Below are 20567 nucleotides of genomic sequence, written 5' to 3'. Positions count from 1 at the left end.
AGACTCTTGCTCTGTCACCCAGGCTGGAGTGCAGTGGGATGATCTCAGCTCACTGTAACCTCTGCCTCCCGGGTTCCAACAATCCTCCTGCCTCAGCCTCCCGAGTAACTGGGATCACAGGCATGTGCCACCATGCCCAGCCAATTTTTATATTTGTGTAGAGATGGGGTTTTACCATGTTGGCCAGGCTGGTGGTCTCAAACTCCTGGCCTCAAACGATTCTCCTGCCTTGGCCTTCCAATGTGCTGGGATTACAGATGTGAGCCACCACAACCAGCCCTGTTTCTTTCTTGATATTTCATATATATTTATTTTCTAATTCTGAAACTCTTACTGAACATGATGGATTTATAAGTCTCCTTCCACTGACATTTCTATTTCTTTGTACTTTTGCTTCTATTTTGGAAGAATTTCTGGAGGAGGGCTTTGGGATCCACTTCTCTGCATTGCAACCCTAACAGTATCACTGACACAGCCTCGATGCTGTCACCCTCTCATGAGGTTATTCCAGCAGTCATGCCTTTTATTTCTAGAAATCCTTGCTCTCCAATGACTCTTTCCTCATAGCTGCTGGCTCTTATTTTATGATGCCACATCTTTTAAAATCTAAGAATGAACTCTAGAATTTTTAAAAGCTCTCTCTTGATTCCTATACTCTTTCAGTGGGAACTCCTGTGTCTTGGTTTACTTTTTTTAATTATCTACTCATATTTGCAAACAGAATTCAAGGCTGAACAGCATTGATGGCTTGTATTGGTCTTTGTCAGCAATTGTGAGAGGCTTTATTTTAGGCACACCTGTGGCCACTTTGAGCAGTTTCCACAGAAAAGCCAGGGAGTTACTCAGGGAAACTCAACACTTTAGAGGGGGCTTCCCCAGTGGGCTGTGATAGATAGAGCTTTTCCCTCCATGTTAATGGGAGGAAACTGCCCAGAAGTCAGGCAGAACAGGAGCCTACCACACAGCCCCCACCTGATGTGGGGACATTCTCTGCCAAGCAAGGAATCTGTGTAGGGGCTTGATGGCATGTGTCTGAGGCATGGCCCCCTTCAGACCACTGCATCTCTGCACTCTGAGAATAGTGGTGTCCAGGGGCTCCCATGAGGACACCATCCTCTTATTTCTCATATGATCCCCCTCCTCTGTCTGTCGGTCCATCCAAACTTAGCCTCACATTTCTCCCAGAAGCTTCATTGTACATGTCCTTTTCTGTTTTCCAGCATGGTTTTAGATATTTTCCTACTTTCTAATCTTGATCTTTTTAATGGATGGAGGAATGTAGAAATGGTAAAACTTATTACAGTTAATTATAAAAAAGACCATACTCTGCCCCCATCCCTCAACCATTCTGGATAAATGAAGGTTTGTTATTCTTTCTCTAACAGCAGACTACAGCTTAAGAACTCAAACTATAAAACTCTTAGAAGACAACGAGGAAAGCTTCATGAGATTGGATTCAGCAGTGGCTTCTTAGATATGACACCAAAAGCACAAACGACAAAAGATCAAATAGGTGGGCCGGGTGTGGTGGCTCACACCTGTAATCCCAGCACTTTGGGAGGCTGAGGCAGGCAGATCACGAGGTCAGGAGATCGAGACCATACTGGCTAACATCGTGAAACCCCGTCTCTACTAAAAATACAAAAAATTAGCCGGGCATGGTGGCCGGTGCCTGTAGTCCCAGCTACTCAGGAGGCTGAGGCAGGAGAATGGCGTGAACCTGGGAGGTGGAGCTTGCAGTGAGCCGAGATCATGCCACTGCACTCCAGCCTGGGGGACAGAGCGAGACTACATCTCAAAAAACAAAAAATAAAAATAAATAAGTCAAATAGATAAACTAGACTTCTTCCAAAACTAAAGCATTAGTGCATTAAAGGACAGTATCAACAGAGTGGAAAAGGTAACCCATAGAATGGGAAAAATATTTGTAAATAGCATATCTGATAAAGGATTAATACCCAAAATATAAAGAATTTCTACAGCTCAGCAACAATAAACCAAACAACTCAATTCAAAAATGGGCAAAGTCCAATATGACTGATATAAAAAGAGGAGACAGCGGAGAATGCATGCTGCAGAGGCGAGGCCATCTGTGAGCAAGGAGAAGCCTCAAGGGAACCCACATGCTGACACCTTGACCTTGGACCTCCAGCCCCCAGAACTGTGAGAAAATCCATTTCTGTTGGTGAAGCCAAATAAATACATAAACATTTTATAGAAATGTATAAAGGACTTGAATAGACATTTCTCTAAGAAAGAAGTACGAATGGCCAAGAAGCACACGAAGTGCAAATCAAAACCAGAATGAGATACCACTTCATCCCCATTAGGGTGGCTATTATTAAAAAAACTAATACAACAAAACAGAAGCAAGTAAGTATTAGTGAGGATATGGAGAATTTGGAACCCTCCTGCATTGCTGCAGAGTGTAAAATGATGCAGCTGCTGTAGAAAATAGTATGGTGATTCTTCAAATATTTTAAACAAAAAATTACCTGTGATCCAACAGTTCTACTTTGGACATCCAAAAGAATCTAAAGCAGGGACTCGAACAGATATCTGTGCACCAATGTTTATAGCAACATTATTCACAGTAGCCAAAAGGTGGAAACAATCCAAACGTCCATGGTTGTACGAATGGATAAACGAAATGTGGTCTATACGTAACAATGGAGTATTAGTAGCCTTAAAAAGGAATGAAATTCTGATACATAATATGAATGAACCTTAAAGATATTATGCTCAATGAGCAAAAAAAGGGGGAACAAATATGATTCCACTTATATGAGGTACCTAGAATAGTCTAATTCATTGAGACAGAAAGTAGAATTGTGGTAACCAGGAGCTAAGGGGAGGGGCAAATCAGGTGTTATTGTTTAGTGAGCACAGAATTTTGGTTCAATGATGGAAAAGGTGTGCAGTTGGACAGTGGTTATGGTTGCATAACAATGTGAATGAATTGAATACCACTGAACTGTCCACTTCAAAATGGTTAAAATGGTAAATTTTATGTTATGTATATTTCACCACAATAAAAACACAGATTAAACTTGCATTCCCAATGAATACAGGCAATCTTTTTATATTGTTGCTGGTGTTTTTCAGTTATTATGATTAAAAGATTCCTGTCCTATGCTCAAATTCTCTTCTTGCTTGAGCAATGGAAGAAGTATTTTCTATGGAAGTGACTCTATTGAGCGTTCCCAAACTCTGTCATGAGGTTATCCCACCTGAGATGGACGCAGGGGGTGGCCTGGGAAAGGACTGTGACCACTGAGGGACGATAACGAGCCACAGGAAGGAAATAGTCGCTTCTGATCACTTTCGCCCGCCGCTCTTACTCCTGGGTGCACTTCAGAATCACCTCAAGACTCACAAAAAAAAAAAAAAAAATAAGACCCGCAACCACACAAATACCGGGCGTCACCCTCAGAGACTATATGGTCTCTCTGCTCCTAGGTGGAGCACAGGTGTGGGTGTTTTTTCAAAGCCCCTTGCCATTTTGATGCGAAGCCATGGGAAGACCCCCTGAATTAGACCCTCCTCAGAGAGCTCTGGAGTACAACTCGGCATCCCCTTTTACACCTCCACCATTAAATAATGGCAATGTTGTCTCAGAAGCGACAAGGTTTAAGTCTTAATTTTGATAATCCTTACACTAGAAAAGGAAAACATGTTAAAATTCATGAATTCAGCAAACATTTGTTCAAGCTATTACCACCAGGGACTGTGCCCGGCCTGGAGATGCAGGGAGACCCGAGCGCCCTCCTAGTGTACTCCCGGGTTAGCAAGGCGGCCAGGGGCAGGGAGGACACTGACATGAGCGCCACCTTGTGGAAATATTCATAAATGCATAAGCCAAGGATTCTAGGGGAAAATGTAGAAAGGGGCATCCACGTGTGATGGAAAATCAGGAAAAACTTCCCAGAAAAAGCGATTCCTGCCTCATCAATGAGTCTGGAAGAGTAACTAGAAATTATCTAGGCAAACGTGAGAAGGAAAGTGACCTTCCATATCCTAGGCTGGAGGGCAGTGTGTGCCACTCTTGGTTTAATCAGGCCAATCAGCTTAGGGCAATGCCGACTGACCACGGCGGTTGGCCTGAGGGATTTAAAATTGAGATGAACTGATGTGCAGACTGTTTGGGGTCAGGGTGATTACAGCTGCTCAGGGAGCCCAAGAAGAATGCCTGCAAGCCTTAACTTCTGAAGCCAGTGCAGAAAAATGTGTAGTAGTCACAGCAAACAACCTGCATGCCAAAGAGAGAAGTGGTCTGCACCCCGGCCCCCACGTTAGCAGTGCAGGGCAACAACCCTTAATCCTAATTATTTACATGAGTAAAATAAATAATACCTCTTTAATAGATTCTAGATGAAAATATTAGCTACAGATGCTCTCCTAGGGACTCTTAGGAAAGCCGAGGTGGTGAAAAAGGACATTTGCCCCCTTGTGACTTGATTAGAAAGCATGAGAATCATTCTTTTAAATCCTTCCCCAGGTGCCATCAGGAATTTGCATATTGAATACTTGTCTCGTGGTCTACACAGACTCACCTACAGGGACAAGCGGCACTCACATGGCACCAAACGCGTTGCAAATCTCAACGTTACAAATAGCATTTTCTTCTGAAAGCTCAAGTGCTGTTTGTTTAGTTTTTCAGCTGGGAAATTTTAACAATGAACACATATCTGCTCCTAAACAACTCTTTAATGATCTTTTTTGGCTTTGATTTTCTCCTGTTGATCACTCTCTTTTGGGGGTATTTAATCTAAAGTAAGGGCTAGCGTTCATCTCAGCATGCCATCCTGCATGCTGAGCCAATTCATCGAACGATAATGAGCACAGGTCCACCAGCCAGAAGAGAAATGAAGTTCATCATGAGCCCACAGCGGAGTTCCAATGTTCTTAAGTATTACCGTTAAGAGTGATCTCACGTAGCTACACGTGGGTGCAGATTCAAATATACACAGAACAGCAGGAACTTCTGTATGTATTCATTTTACGTCAACCTCAACACAACCCAGAAAGCTGGTGCTATGATCCCTAATCTACAGGTATTAGGAAGAAACAGATATTCCCCTAGATCTTCAGGCTGCACAGCCTGTATGTGTCAGAGCAGGACCGGAGGATGAGTGATTCTTCCACCCTGCAGCTACCTGCATGGACCTAACCACTGTGATAATCAAACAAAACATTGACCTAATTCATCAAAATAAATGTGTGAGCCAGCTGAACCCAAAGGCACAGTCTTGTTTCTTGGTTAAGAGTGACATTCACCAAGTGTCTACAATGTTCTACTCCTGGCTGCTTCGCACGTGATGTCTGATTTTGTGAAAAATTTCATTTTCCCTGTTCTGCAGATGAAGAAACCAAGAAACTGTTCTGCAGGCTCAGAGACCAAGAACTCAGTGACTTGGCTGTAGGTGGGTGAGCTGGAGACCATCTCTGTAGACACACTGACCTGACTCTGAATCCCAGACAACTCACTTAGCATACCTAGGCCTCGGGCTCCTTATATGTCAGTGGGGATAATAAAACTAGCATATCGCTTGCACAGCTGAGTGAGGATTCATGAAGAAAGAACACAGAATGCTTCCGAATGCCTGATGCTTGGTAAATGCTCAGCAAATAATATATAATTATTGAGTCTGCTGGACATCCCGATAGAAAGGAAAACTTCAGGTTTTCAAAATTTTTAGTCCTGGAATGAATGTTTTATTCCATTGAAATCTTGAGGGGATCTCCAATATGTAAACGCAGCGCTGCTAGAATTGAGGTGGACAGAGGCCTGGAAACCCCTCTCCCCACTTCCCCTTCAGCCCTGAAAGGCCTCTGCAGAGCCCTCCCTCTCCACGTCCACCCCACCTGACCCCACGGCCAGCTGCTCCAAAGCAAGCACCCTGAGTATGAGCACACAGATGCACAGGTGCTCCTTGCCCCACACGCCCACCTCTACCCAGCACAGCCCTGGCCACAGCACATGCAGACAGGACCAGACAGTACCGTGGGCATCAAATCCCTGCAAGTCTCTAGATTGCACCATGTTCTAGAAATAGATTAAAAACTGAGCAGCAGGCTGCCTATTGCCCCAACACTCTGCCACCTGTCCCTGTGGTTCTATAAGTTGTTGGGACAGAATTACCACCCCCTGGCAGCTGCAGTCCTCTCCTGGTGACAATCACACTGTACCAACCCAAGGACAAAGTCCCAAGCTGGTCCCTAGATCCCGCACTAAAAGGTACCACATGACACATCAAGTCACTCTACTGAGAACATTCAGTAACTTTATAGTTCTCATAGAAAACATTCACGCGTGGAAAACAGCACACTTAAATCGCGAATGACTCCAAAGTGGCAGGAAGACAATTCCTTCCATTTTCTTGCAGTATTTATATTCATGAAGCAAAGTAAAATGTCATTAATTTTGACTGCTCATTTGGCTTTGATGATCATCTGATCCAGGCTGGGCTGAAGCTGATCACAGCATTATCTACTGAGATAAGGTCTGCCAAATAAATTAACCCAGGCAAAATTCCTTGTTGACAAACATTTGAGATGAAGGAGACCCGGAATAGCTGTCATTCCCATGTCCCTACACAGAGCTCACAGAAAGCAGGCTTCAGCAACCTGCCCAGAGTGAACCCTCAGCCCCCTCCAGTTTCACGGTCATCATTTATAATTTTTTAAAGGTTTGCCTGGTAAACTTGTAGCAGGGACAGCTGCTCTGGGATAGTGCAGTCACTCAGCCCCACTCACAGGCTGGGGCTATGGGAAACCTGGTGCTGGGATTGGGCAAGGAGTGGAGGGCAAGATAGTCCGGCTTCTGCCTACAGGAAGGATGCATTCTGGGAGTCGGGGTGGCAGAGCCTCAACAATTATAATGAGAGATGTACAACCACTGTGGCAAGGTGTAGAGGTATGGGAGGCTGAGAGAACAGCACGTTACAACGCGGGAGGAGCAATCTTAATTGAAGCGTCAGCAAAACCTTCCCCAAGAAGGCAGCCTTTAAGCTGAGATTTGAAGGATGAGTAGGGCTGAATGAGGAAGGGGCATTTCCAGGCAGGGGCATCAGTACAGGCCCCAAAGGGAAGGGTAGAATATGCTGGAGGAAGTGATCTCTGCCCGCAAAGATTGAGTAGCGGGGAACAAGAATAGTAAGGTGGGCAGGGGTGGGCCGGGCAGGGCCTGGCAGGTTCCAGTGACAAGGAATTGTTTATTCCAAGAGCATGAGTAGCCCCTGAAGAGCTGTGAGCAAGGGACTGCCAAGAATCCGGTTTGCATTCCTGAAAGATTCCTCCTGCTTCGAGGTGGAGTGGACACGGGAGAGGGCAGGTATAGAGACAGGAGGCCCAGGCAGGCGTGATCACTGTCTTCCTCACTTCCAGCCTCGACACCCTCCACCGGGACGACACACCCACAGTGAATCCTGAGCTTGAAAACTTCAGTCAGGTGATGTGTTTTTTTTTTTCTTTCCTAATATGCAGACTCCTATTTTACACAAAATAGGTGTTCTGGTTAAAAGAATGTTTTAATTACCCAACATCACTGTATTTTCTGCAAATAAATTATGACTCAAAGGATAATACAAATTACACCAATTAAAATTAACCAAACTTAAATTTAATACATCATTTATCACCATACCATACAACAGAAAAAGGTGTTAAAAGGATCTAAGTGTCTGCTGATTTATGAGTATAATCTGAAAAGGCTGCTAAAATTTTCTAAGTCCCTAATAGCTGTGGTATTTAAGATCTCCTCTCACCTCCCGGCCCCCTATGGGCTCATTACCCAGGTGGCTGCCTGAGCCTCCAGGCCGAGCCCTCCTCCCCCATTCATCCCGCACCTGCCAACATGTGGTTCTCAAACTGTGTTTCTAATCACATCAGTCCCCTACTTGAAAAATGTCAGACTCTCCAGTGTCCACAGAAATGAAGAAAAATTTCTCATCTTAGCACTCAGTCCTCACCATCTGACCCCAGCTTGCCCTTCCCAAGAGCTACACATACCCTGGGATAACTTGTTCCAAAAACACACCCTGCCCATGATCCCTCCCTGCCCTGGCCTGGACCTAGCACGGAAGGTGCCTCTCAGATGCCACCTCTTCCCAAGACCTTTCCCGAAACTCCCCAGGTGGCTGTGGTTTTCTCTTTAAATGTAACCCCCAAACATTCCACTTGTACTCATTTTCGACCCCGCGATATATCTGCCATGCTCTTGTAGCCATTCTCTCTCTGCTAGATACAAAACTCCTTGAGGCGAGCGGCTGCTACATTCAGTGTGTGTGGAATTCAGCCAAATGTCACTTCTCCCTCTATTAACATTTGGCGGATGGTCAATTCCAACAACTGGCCCCTCCACCTTCCCAGCCCTTGGCTTCCTTTCTTATCTCACCCTTTTTCTGGGAGTCAGAGGTGACTCTATCTAGGTGAACCTTTTCATCTAAGGTCTTGATCTCCCCTCATTTCCTCTCCTTTGGGACTTTCAACACTTATCACTTCTTAAAACTTCAATTTCTCCCCCTCCATCATTAAAGAAAGAAGAAAAAGCTGTTCTACCCCTTGAAACTGCCACCATCTCTCTTTCCTACTCATTTGCTGCCGCATTTCTTGAAAGAGTTGTCTCCTGGCCCCCCTGCCTCCTAGTCATGCTCCCCACCCCCACTCTCCACCCACTCGCCACAAAAGTCAGGGCCTTTTAAGCCTCCATTGAATAGGAACTACCACCAACTGGAAAGCTGGTGATAGGCCATAGGCGAGGAGGGGTTGGCTGCCGACAGAAGACAAGTATAACCAGGTGCACCGCCTTACACAACCTCAGTCCTTAGAATCAGAACATGTCAAAATCACACAACCTTTGAGTTGGAGGGGACCTCAGTGGCCATTGCACCCTTCCTCTTCCTAACCCACACCTCCTGGCCACTCATCATCACAACATCCTTTCAAATCCCTGTCCAGGCAACATAGAACCTCCCCAAGCCTTTCCCAGATCAAATCTCTCCCCCTCTGCTCCATTAGAAACCCTTTTTTTTTTGAAACAGTCTCCCTGTGTCACCCAGGCTGGAGTGCAGAGGCGCAATCTCGGCTCACTGCAACCTCCACCTCCTGGGTTCAAGTGATTCTCATGTCTCAGCCTCCTGAGTAGCTGGGATTATAGGCGTTTGCCACCACACCGAGCTAATTTTTGTATTTTTAGTAGAGACAGGGTTTCACCATGTTGGCCAGGCTGGTCTTGAACTCCTGACCTCAGGTGATTCACCTGCCTCAGCCTCCCAAAGTGCTGAGATTATAGGTGTTAGCCACCGTGCCCGGCCAGAAACCTAACTTTGCTCAGACCATTTTGCTTCCAGCTGTCTTTCTCCCATACTCACCAAGGGTCCTCCTCTTCCCACATCCAACAACGGAATTCATCATTCATCCACCCCTTCTCTCCAGTGACCTCGCCACTGTCCCCCTAACACCCTCTTGCTGGGCCTTGTCTCTTTCCCTGGCTCCTCTCCTGCAGTCACTTTAAATGCCTGCCCCCAGGATGCAATCCGAGGCTGCCACAGTGTCTCCCTGTGGGAGCACATCCATCCCCAGGGCTTTGACACACCCTGGTCCACAGGACTCCAGACCAGAAAACTAAGCCTTCCTAGACTTCACCTGTATGAGGAAAAGGCACCGAAGACCTGTATGCTCCCAGCCTGCTCCTTCCACCTGGCCCTGCTGGCCTGTGTGTCACTTCATTTGGCTGGTCCTGACTTGCATTCTTTATAACACTGATTACAATGATAATTTGTATAATTATAGTACTCTCCTGAGTTCTGTGAGTCATTCTAGCAAATTAGCAAACCTGCGGAGATTGTGGTCAACATCCAGTGCAGTCAGTTGATCAGAAGTGCAGGTGGCCTGCGACTCTCCAGCGCGTGAGGGGTATGTGAAGTAAGGGCAGTCTTGTTGGAGACTGTGCCCTCTAACCTGTGGGGTCTGCACCAACTCCAGGTGGTGTCAGAATCTAATTGCAGTACACCTAGTTGTGTTTTTAGCAGAATAAAGTACCTACTGTGTGCCAGCAACTCAACTGGGAACTGCATATACTGTCATTAATGGAGCACCGTGTCCAACGGGCCACATCCTAGAATTAATCATAAGGCACATGCCAATGTTGAAAATTCCTAATAAATATCTGTTTTAAGTTCTCAACTTGAACAAATCTACACCTCCTGGTGAGGGTGAAGACTGATTTAAGCTCAGTTCTTTCAAGCAGTGCTTCTTACTGACACCTCCCTGGAACTGGCTGAAGTGAGTCTGTCACTTGAAATTAACTGCCTCCCTTCAAAACAGAGCTAAAAACTTTGTGTGGACTTCCTCATTTTTAGCCAATCCTCAGATTCCTGAGGTGTAGGAATTGAATTCTGAGGCACAGAACAGTAGAAACCTCCCAGGGTCTCACTGGCTTGGCAGAGCTATGTGGCCACTGGTCAGCTTTGAAGCCAACTGCACACCACCAGTGGGGCTGCCTCCAGTGTTTTCTTTCCATCTTGTGGGCAGGCATATTAATTTTATGTAGTAATCATTATTTTAAAAAACATCCTCCAATGGAACAGAAATAATCTTACTTCTGCCATTATGGTTGTAAACATAAGATTATTTCAAGAACAATGTTTCATGTCACCTGAGAGCAAGATTTCAGTATCAGGCAAGTTCAACATGGCAATGAAATGACAGTGTAAGAACTACTAGAATGACATGAAACGTCACAGTTTCAATGTTTGATACTCAAATGAGTTTCTAGTGATGGACTATGTGACGACCTCACAGAGATACAAACAGGACAGGCTCTGAGGGGCTTCTACTGAATGTGTGCAAACCCACAAATGTTCCATTTGGGCTCTTAATCCGCTTTGCAAATGCAAGACAGACCCAGGCTCCAATATGGTGCTCTTACTTGACTATCACAGACCATTTTCAAAGTACAGCTCCTCAGACTGTCCTGGCCAGAGCAGGGATGTGGGTCCCCCACCTTTTTCTCCCCTTCTAGAGATTGTGTGTGTGTGTGTGTGTGTGTGTGTACACGTAACTTGGAAATGAGGTGGGAAGCACCAAATGAACATGAAGGCCTAAAAAGTCTTTTCCCTCTTCCTAGAGAATAAATGAATTGTATGTGGAATCTAAACAAAGCCACAAATTTTCAAGTTAGAATCAGAACCAACTGCCTCAGAAACAGAATAATTATCCTATCAACCAAATCACTTACACTTAAAGACTTCCAAAAATATCAATAATTTACGGAAAGCTAAGATGTAAAGCAAGTTCATGTGTGAAGTGAAAAAACTTATTTAGTGTGACAAAAGTTGTCTCCTTAGAGACACTTTATTCCTATTTTAAAACAATGATAATGAATACAGAGCAAGGAAATAATTCATATTTTATTATGATGGGTATGTTTTTAATATGCTTTGAAAATATACTGAAATGCTTAGAAAAATCCAAACATTGGTCTTGTCATGGAAAAAAGGATTCCCACAGAATTTGGCAGTCCTATCTAGGCCAGCCCTAATGCACAAACACATACATCTTTAATTTTAGAAATATCGATGTGACCCAAATTCTGGGGGAACCAATGCAAATATTCAACAAGTCTATTTGACACCTGATCATCTACATAAAGTTCCTACATTAAAATCCAGGCAGAGTTACACAAGTTGCCCTCACCTTGCATGATCCACGCAAGGAAATGGGCAGACATCCCACGTGTTAAGGAGATATGTCTGGGAAGTCTGTGTTGAAACAAGGCTCTGGGAAAATCTGAAGCAAAAGTCTGTCTGCGGCTGCTTGAGCAGTCACAATCCTCACTTAGAAGCCCAAGCTTGGGCTCTTACTTGAGAGTCCCAAGGTGGGAGGCCAGGAAAGGAGGGCTGCACTGGAGGGCCCTGGTGGTCATCTCCGGCAACTGCCTCACTTTACCCAAGAAAACTACGTCCCAGAGAAGCAGAAGGACTTTCCCTAATGTCTAAATTTTCTGCTCTAAGGTACGCTTCTGGTCAGCAAGAAGCCTGATTTTCAAAAGATACACTATGCCCCATGTTTTCAGGGCCATGGACTCTGAGCGGGTCGAGGGCAGGCCTCTTTCGAGAGTCCTCGGGACCGTCCAAGATGGCTCTGCTGCCTCTCCTTCTGCCTCCAGGTGGAGACCTAGACTGACATGCAAGCTCAGTTCTGGAGCTGTAAGAACTGAAGACCAAACCAAACAGCTGGAGTAAGAGAGGGATGGAGAGGTCAGGGGCCTGAGACATGGCCTGGCTGAGGGCTGGTGCTCTGGAGATGTGTGTTAAATGTTGAGTAAAAATCTCCTATTTGTCTTCTCCCACGATGCCACGTGACAAGACCCACCACACAGCCGTCCATGAGCGCTGTGCCCCTCATATGACTCCTGGTATTCTTCGTCCTCTGGCTCCCTCAGATTTACAGTATTGTCAGAATAAAAGTGATGAATCCAGTTCAGAAGACAGCCTCCATCCCATCAGAATTCTGAACGTGAGATCTTGACTACGGCTGGGAAATATGCACAGAAGATGGGGCAAGCACAGGCTGGCAGCCTGACAGAGCCGTGCTTCAGAGCTCAAGATTGATGAGATCAATTTTGAAGCCTTTCTGCCTTCATTTTTAGAGTATAGATGTCACTAATTTTTTTTTTTTTTTTGCCTCTGAGCCTCATGTTTCAAACTCCATCCTTCCACAGTTATCACAGGCATCATTTTCTATAACCCATAGAAAATGAGTTGTTTCATGATAAAGTAGCATTTTAGAATGTGTGGTCCTACTGCAGCGCTAATTCAATTCAGTTGGTTGTTCAGGGAATAAAAACTTTAAGACAGTTATACTCAATAAATTCTTGAAATACTAGAAATCTAAGTTTATATTTTAGTATTAGATATATCAATAAAGCACTAAACTTATCAATAAGCATTAAAATGACTTGTCAATTTTTATATCATTGTTAAATTTATCAATAAACATGATATATTTTAATATATCGGTCTTCCAGAGAAGGGAGCCAAAAGGTTCCAGCTAACAGACCCCCGGAAGGCAGAAGCCAGGTCTAGCTCTCACCACCGAATCCCCAGTGGCCAACCCAGTAGCTGCCACGTAGTTGCTTGTGGGATAAAGGCACAGACAGGGGACAAAATGGAACAGAATGGACATTTTCTAATCACCCTCCAAATCAATTTCCACTTGATCTAACCAAAGAGCCTATTTTGAAGGTTTAAATATTTCATCTCCTGAATATGATATGATGTAGGGTTTTATCCAAATTTGTCTTTTAAAGCTTCCTTCATCCAGTGTATCGTTATAAACAGGAGCATAAGAACAATCCAGCAGGAACAAATGTCATCACCCACACTGCTCACCTGCCATGTCGATGGCAAAAGGCCTGTCTGCTCTCCAGCCGGTGTACCAGCCAACAACTTTGCCATTTTCCACCAGCGGACGTTCGTAGCGCCGCCCACCAACCAGGCCCACAGGCCAGACGGAGACCTTGCGAGTGGTTCGCATCTATAAAAAGAGAAAAGACATGTTTTTAAGTTTCCTTAGGAAAAAAAGGGAGGAAATGAATATGATCTATGTAGAAGTAGGGCTGGTAGTGGTGTAAGATTTCAAAAGCTGAAGGTTTCAAAACAGAATCTTTCTGCTGCTAGAGTATGGCCCCCATCTGCTAGGCTGGCTGCTGTGCCATGATCTCTACTCGGTCATAAATTGGGCTAGGGCTCAAGGTTTAGGAGAAAGAAAATGGGTGTCAATAGCTGGACATCACTGATTTGAAGCTAAGTTGCAACTATCAGATATTTTCCTATTTGTTTCAAAGTTGAATCTTTAAACAATACTTCTATCTTCCGAGGTGAGATAGTTTAATTCCCCTTTAAGAAACTTCATTACTCAGGAAGAACAAAAACTTCACTCAGAGAAGTCACAGGAGCATCCTTTCTCTGACTTTTCTATTGCTATACATATACATGTTGGCTGGGGACATTAGTAATGGGATCCAGATACAGACCTGAACCTGGCTTCTTCCAGAGTGATAAAAAGAAACACACACCCTAAACATTTGCCTGCCTTTCAAGGGCAATTGGGCCAAACTAGAGACCGTTGGAATCGCTTGTCCTTGTTACGCATATTGGAATCCTGGTTAAACATGACGCTCAACTGAAAGTTACTAGCTGGATTTCTTTAAGGGGAAAGAGATGCCCACAAGAAAGCTTGCTGATATTAGGCAGCGCTGTAGGAGAAAATCGCTACCACCACCTTTTTCCAGGGCTCGTGCTGAACAGCTCAAAAGGCATCTTAGCATAAACTAGAAAAAGGTGCCCCTTTCTCGGGCAGACACACCCTATGCTGCAGCCCATAGCTTGGCAAAGTACAAGCTGGACTTAAGCTCCACGCACCCTCACAGCTGGGTGTGCCTTGGACGAGGTATGACCTGCACAATTGCATGAGGTGGTCTTGTTGTTGAGGTAATTATAATTTCAACAGCAGTGCTTTATCTTTTATTTGCTATAGAACTGAACTGGGTCATGATCAGTTAACCAGTGGTTAAATACTGATCATCAACCAAGGAATTTTTTCTGAAAGGAAAAAAATGATATACCTGGGAAAGATTTTCAAATACAATAGAAATGAAAGTCACAATATTAAAGAGTAAAAATAATTAGAAGCTCCCATTAGCCAAGCTTCCTGGTTTTACTTATTATTATCCTACCCTGTTCCAAAAAAGGGATTTTTTTTTTTTTTTTTGAGTCAGAGTCTCACTCTGTTGCCCAGGTTGGAGTGCAATGGTGTGATCTCAGCTCACTGCAACCTCTGCCTCCTGGGTTCAAGTGATTCTCCTGCCTCAGCCTCCTGAGTAGCTAGGATTACAGGCACCCACCAACACTCCTGGCTAATTCCAAAGAGGGGATTTAAGGGTATGAAGCATTCCAGGTAATGAGGTTCTCACTGCATTGGTCTGCCTCAAATCTAAAGTTACTCTTTTTTATAGTCTCTATCATTTTTTCAATAAATGAACTGCGACTGTCTTGTGCTAACTCACACTAAGTTTTACAATTTTTTTTTTTTTAAAAAGCTGAGGTACAAGTGACTGCAGAAAAGTGTTAACAAGCCCGAGACTGTTATCTTTAGAAAGGTCTGCTTGCAAGGCTTGCCCTTGGCTAGTGTCCGGGAACACGGCTTTTGAAACATTTCCTACCCTTATAAGGTTATTTTATCTGTCTGGGGCACTGAACAACTGCTTTCCTTTCAGGAATATGAAATACTGATGGGCAAGGAGTGCCTATGTGACAAGCCCTGCACAAAAACCCTGAACTCTGGAGTCTTAAGTGGGTTTCCCTAGGTATAATCCTTGTACGCCTGTGACTACATTTTCACCACTGGAGAGGTGGTGTGCTGTGTGTGATCTCAGAGGGAGGGAGGGAACACACAAAACCCACACATGGATTCCTCTGGACCCTACCTGATGTTGTTTCCCCTTACTGATCCACCTGCGTATCCTTCTATGTCAGTGTAATAAGTCTTAGCCCTAAGAACGACTATATGCTGAGTACTACGGGTCCTAGTAAACCACCAAACAGGGTGGTCTTGGGATCCCTGAAATACTAATATAGAATAAAATGCGCTTTTTAAAGTCTAAAATTAGACACATTTTGACATACGTATATAGCTATGAAGCCATCACAATGAATGTAAATAACACACCCAGTACCCCCACAAATTTCCTTGTGCCCCTTTTTAATCCATTTCTCCAGTCCCTTTTTATATCACCCATCACCAGGAAACCCCAATATCCTTTCTGTAACTATACATTAGTTTGCATCCTCTAGAATCTTGTATGAATGTAATAATTCAGCACGTGGGGTGTATGTGAATGTGTGTATGTGTAAATATAGCTTCTTTCATTTGGCATAGTTATAAAGAGATTCATCTACTTGTAATGTACATTAATGGTTCCCTCCTTTATTTTGCTGGATGGTATTCTATCGTGTAGTTCACACCACAGTTTACACATTCACCTGCTGAAGGACATTTAGGTTGTTTCAAGCTTTTGGCTATTACAGATGAAGCTGCTACAAACGAAATACGTGTTTACAAGTTTATGTGAATTTCTTTCTCTTTTTTTAAGATAAACATCTAGAAGTGGAATGGCTGGATCATGCAGTAGGTATACATTTAACTTTTTCAGAAACTGTCAGATTATTTTCCAAAGTGCTTCTGCCATTTTACATTCTCATCAGCAGTATAAGAGACGTCTAGTTCCTCCACATCCTCACCAACATTTGGTATGGTCGATCTTCAACTTCAGTAATTCTAATAGATACTACTAATAGTGGTATCCCATTATAGTTTTAATGTGCATTATTTTAATGACTAATGCTTACTGCTATCTGTGTCTCTTCTTTGGCAAAAAGTCAGTTCAAATCTTTCACCCATTCAAAAAAAAAAGGTTTTCCTATGATTGACTTTTGAGAGTTATTTATACATTCTGCATACAAATATTTTATATGATATATAAATATTTTCTCCCACTCCATGGCTCATCTTTTCATTCTTATAACAGTGTCTTTTGAAAAACAGAAGTTTTAATCTTAATGAAGTCCAATTCATCTATTTGTTATTTTATGGATCACGCTTTTGATGTTCTACTTAAAATATTTTTGTGGCTCTGCACGGTGGCTCATGCCTGTAATTCCAGCACACTTTGGGAGGTCGAGGTGGGCAGATCACTTGAGGTCAGGAGTTCGAGACCAGCCTGGCCAACATGGTGAAACCCCGTCTCTACTAAAAATACAAAAATTAGCCAGGTGTGGTGGGGAACACCTGTAACCCCAGCTACTCAGGAGGGTGAGGCATGAGAATTGGTTGAAAAAAAATATATATATATATAGTTGCCTAATCCAAGGTTACAAGGGTTTTCTCCTCCTTTCTACAAGTATTACAGTTTTAGGTAATATATTTAGACTATGATCCATTTTCAGTTAATTTTTATATATGGTATGAGGAACTAATTGAAGTTCTTTTCATTTTTTGTATATGGATAACTAATTGTTCCAACTATATATAATTGTCCTGGAACAACTGAGCTGCCATTACAACTTTTTCAAAATCAGCTATGCATATATGTATGGGTTTATTTCTGGATGCCCTAATCTGGTCCATTGGTCTCTTCAGTGATCTTAATACCAATGCCACAATATCCTGATTTACCATAGCTTTATAGTAAGTCTTATAATCAGATAGTATTACTCTTCCAACTTTATCCTTCATTTTCAAAGTTGTTTTGACTGTTATAGATCCTTTTTATTTCCACATGAATTTCAGAGTCAGTTTGTCAATTTCAGTAAATTCCCATAGAGACTGCATTGACTCTGTATATTAATTTGGTGACATCTTAACAATATTGAGTTTTCTAACCCGTAAACATGATCTCTCTACATTTATTTAGGTCTTTAATTTCTCTCAGCAATGTTTTGATGATTTAATCCCTGAATCAATATTAACATTTAATGCTTTTGTATCCTAGGTCTTCCCCATAGGTGGGACAAAAACCCAGGAAATTTACTAAAACTTTCATAAAAATATAGTTCCCCCCCCCTCCCCAGCTCACTCCGGCTTCAGGCTCCTCTTCCCTGATATACTCAGAAAATAAAAATATTTCAAATTTTTGGCCTTAGATGTTAAACATGGCAAACACAGAGAAACCAGGTTAAACCTAATACATACTTTTAAAAAATTAACAGAATGGCTTTATATATAAGGCAATAACAATAGTACTGTGGGTTTTTGGGTAAGATAATCTTCTTAAAATGGCTATGATTTTTCAGCTCCTAAACTGTTTTTGCCCAGAACGCTAAATATTCAAATCTGTGAAAAACTGGTGGGCAGACCCCATCTGACACCTCTGACACCTTAAGAATGTATAAGATTGTGCCCTGCACACAGCAGGTATTAAACAAAGTGGTTAAGTACTAACTAGTCACTTACATATGGGCCCATTAGCCAGGTGTGGTTGGTGGTGTGTGCCTATAGTTCCAGCTACTTGGGAGGCTGAGGCGGGAGGATTGCTTGAGCCTGGGAAGTAGAGGTTGCAGTGAGATGTGACTGTACCACTGCACTCTGGCCTGGACAATGAAGCAAGACCCTGGCTCAAAATAAATAAATAAATAAATAGGAATAAAAAACAAATAGAAATAAAGAATAAATGTGGGCCCACATGTAACAAGAAATCACTATGTGTCTGTGCTGTGCAAGAGACATGCTCACAATCAAAGAGAGAGACAGGTAATAAATGAACAGAAGGCAAAAGACATTTTTAAAAAAGGAAAAGAGAAATTGCCATTAAAGGGAATTAAAAAGAAGAATAAACTATATCTGTGGGACCACTAGAACAATTAAATATGGCCACAGAAATTCAGCATGTTTTGCGTTAGACTTTTCATTTAAGCTGGGCCATGAAAGGTATATAGGATTTTGTCCACAGAATACAGAATGGCCTCAGGTTCTAGGTAACCAGATGAATCAAAGAAGCAAAACTTTGCATTCCTGTGCCAATTTCATGCTAGAAAATGTAGGTTTTGCTTAGCACACTCCAAATTACTGAGAGCAGCTCAGAGCTAACATTTGTTCACGTTTTATTTTTCTAGAGGGCTGGGTGTTAAAGGTGAGGCAATTATAATTTAAATGCAGGTGATGTGGCGGGATGATGTTTCCAGGTATGCTACATTTTAAAAAGTTTGTCATATAATTAGTTTAAAAATTCAAAAAGATCCAGATGCCCTCACCATCTATGCCCTGCTGAAACTGCATGCAGAATGCTTCATCACAGAATTAGCCCCTCTGTCCTCGACCACTATACTATATACAGTGTGCCAGACATTTCAAAGGAAAATGGCACAGCTACTTATAGAACTTCATTTCACCCCTGGGATCTATCCTTTGTTCTGTGTCGTTTTCACTCAGTCGATGCTCTTTAAGGATTCCTTAACAGCCCTGTTATTTTCTGAGGGGTGGGGGAATGTAACAACAACAGTGACTATTAAAAGTATCTTCATAAAACTAAAATATTCTCAGTATTTAAAAGCTTTGCTACTTTCTCAACATGAAATAGCAGTTACATAACAAACACAACCTCAGGTGTCTGGTGCGAACTCCAATCTAAAACAGAACATTAAAGCAATGGATATTATGATAAAGGGGCAGCAATTCATGTATTTATAGGAGTTACAATATTACAAACAGGTCTGCCCCCAAAAGCACTCTCTTCCCATTTATTCAATGCCAAAGTCATATTCTGTGGGTTATTCCTCCTGTGATAACCTCCAACTAAATGGACAGGGCTTGCATAGCAATGTGAATCAACCAAACTCACAGCCAGAGTAATTTCCATAGACCCAATGGCTACAAAGGACACACAAGATATATTCGGTGCATGTGCACACTCCTCCAGGCTGAATGCCATTTAAACTATTCCAGGGTGGTGGTGCTTGTTCATCACGTTGTCATCTTCTCTAGGAAAGGAGGGAGGCAGGTGACTACCATGCACTCCAGTCTGGTGGCCCTTACCAACAACCAGCTCTTTTTTTTTTTTTTTTTTTTGAGTCAGGGTCTCTTCTGTCACCCAGGCTGGAAGTGCTCACCACAGCCCTCAACTCCTGGGATCAAGCGATCCTCCCACTTTAGCCTTCTGAGTAGCTAAGATTACAGGCATGCCATGCCAGGACAGCTTTTTAAATTTTCTATAGAGTTGGGGTCTCACTATGTTGCCCCAGCTGGCAGCTCCTGTTTCTTTAGCCAACTTTTCTTTTTGCAGCTTTCTGCTATGTCCTTTTCGACCCTCCTTGGGAGACGGCTAACAGCCAGCTCCAGGGATTGGAACACTCAGAAGATCACATTCAGGCAATCATAAGAATCTTAGAGCAAAACAGAAAAAGTTAAATGCCTTTAGCTTCCTTGAAGACATGCCACTAGTTAAAATCTTGTTTTATCTTTTCCAAAGGGAAATGAATAAAGTTATTGATCTTCTGAAATTTAAAATGCTATAGGCAACTTCAAGAAAGTGGAGTTACAATAAAAAAGTGACACTCTGTATCCTGTTTTTTTAAACTAACAATTTCAGTAGCAAAAAGCAAACAAAACCCACCAAATCCAATGGGACCCGTGAACTAAGAACACAAAGGAAAGGGCAGTGCAAATATGATGAAGATTTGAACACAGAGGTGATTTGGAAGCAAGGATTCTTTCCAATTTTATTGTCCCTAAACATGTGATTTTCCAAAACAAAACGATATTTATATGATCAAATACACCTATAACTTTCCTTTGGAACAAGCTTGAAAATTAACATAAAGTCTGCTTTTCTTCCTCTTTCTTGCATCCCCCTCCTAATGATTTCACCATCCATCTTGGCTAGATGATTAAGGGTAACATCAATAGTGATAAATCGTGTTGATAGTATGTACCCTTGCTATGATGTGATGGGAATGACACTTTACCTCTGTGGCATTTTCTAATGCCATTCTCTTATAAAAGAAACCAGG

The 20567-nt window shown here is 42.8% G+C and overlaps 1 protein-coding gene across 1 annotated transcript in view; it reads right to left on the bottom strand.

The window, feature by feature from the left end:
- The window catches only part of B3GAT2 (beta-1,3-glucuronyltransferase 2), a 93363-nt gene that overhangs the window by 26428 nt on the left and 46368 nt on the right, over positions 1–20567 (bottom strand). The window contains exon 2 of the mRNA XM_055257048.2: positions 13395–13539. Coding sequence (XP_055113023.1) covers positions 13395–13539 — 145 coding nt within the window. The remainder of the gene's footprint in view (positions 1–13394; positions 13540–20567) is intronic.

The sequence above is a fragment of the Symphalangus syndactylus genome, chromosome 2 (assembly GCF_028878055.3).
Source record: "Symphalangus syndactylus isolate Jambi chromosome 2, NHGRI_mSymSyn1-v2.1_pri, whole genome shotgun sequence".
Taxonomy (NCBI): Eukaryota; Metazoa; Chordata; class Mammalia; order Primates; family Hylobatidae; genus Symphalangus; species Symphalangus syndactylus.
The sequence above is the reverse complement of the archived record's forward strand: the minus strand, read 5'-3'. Positions and strand labels throughout refer to the sequence as shown.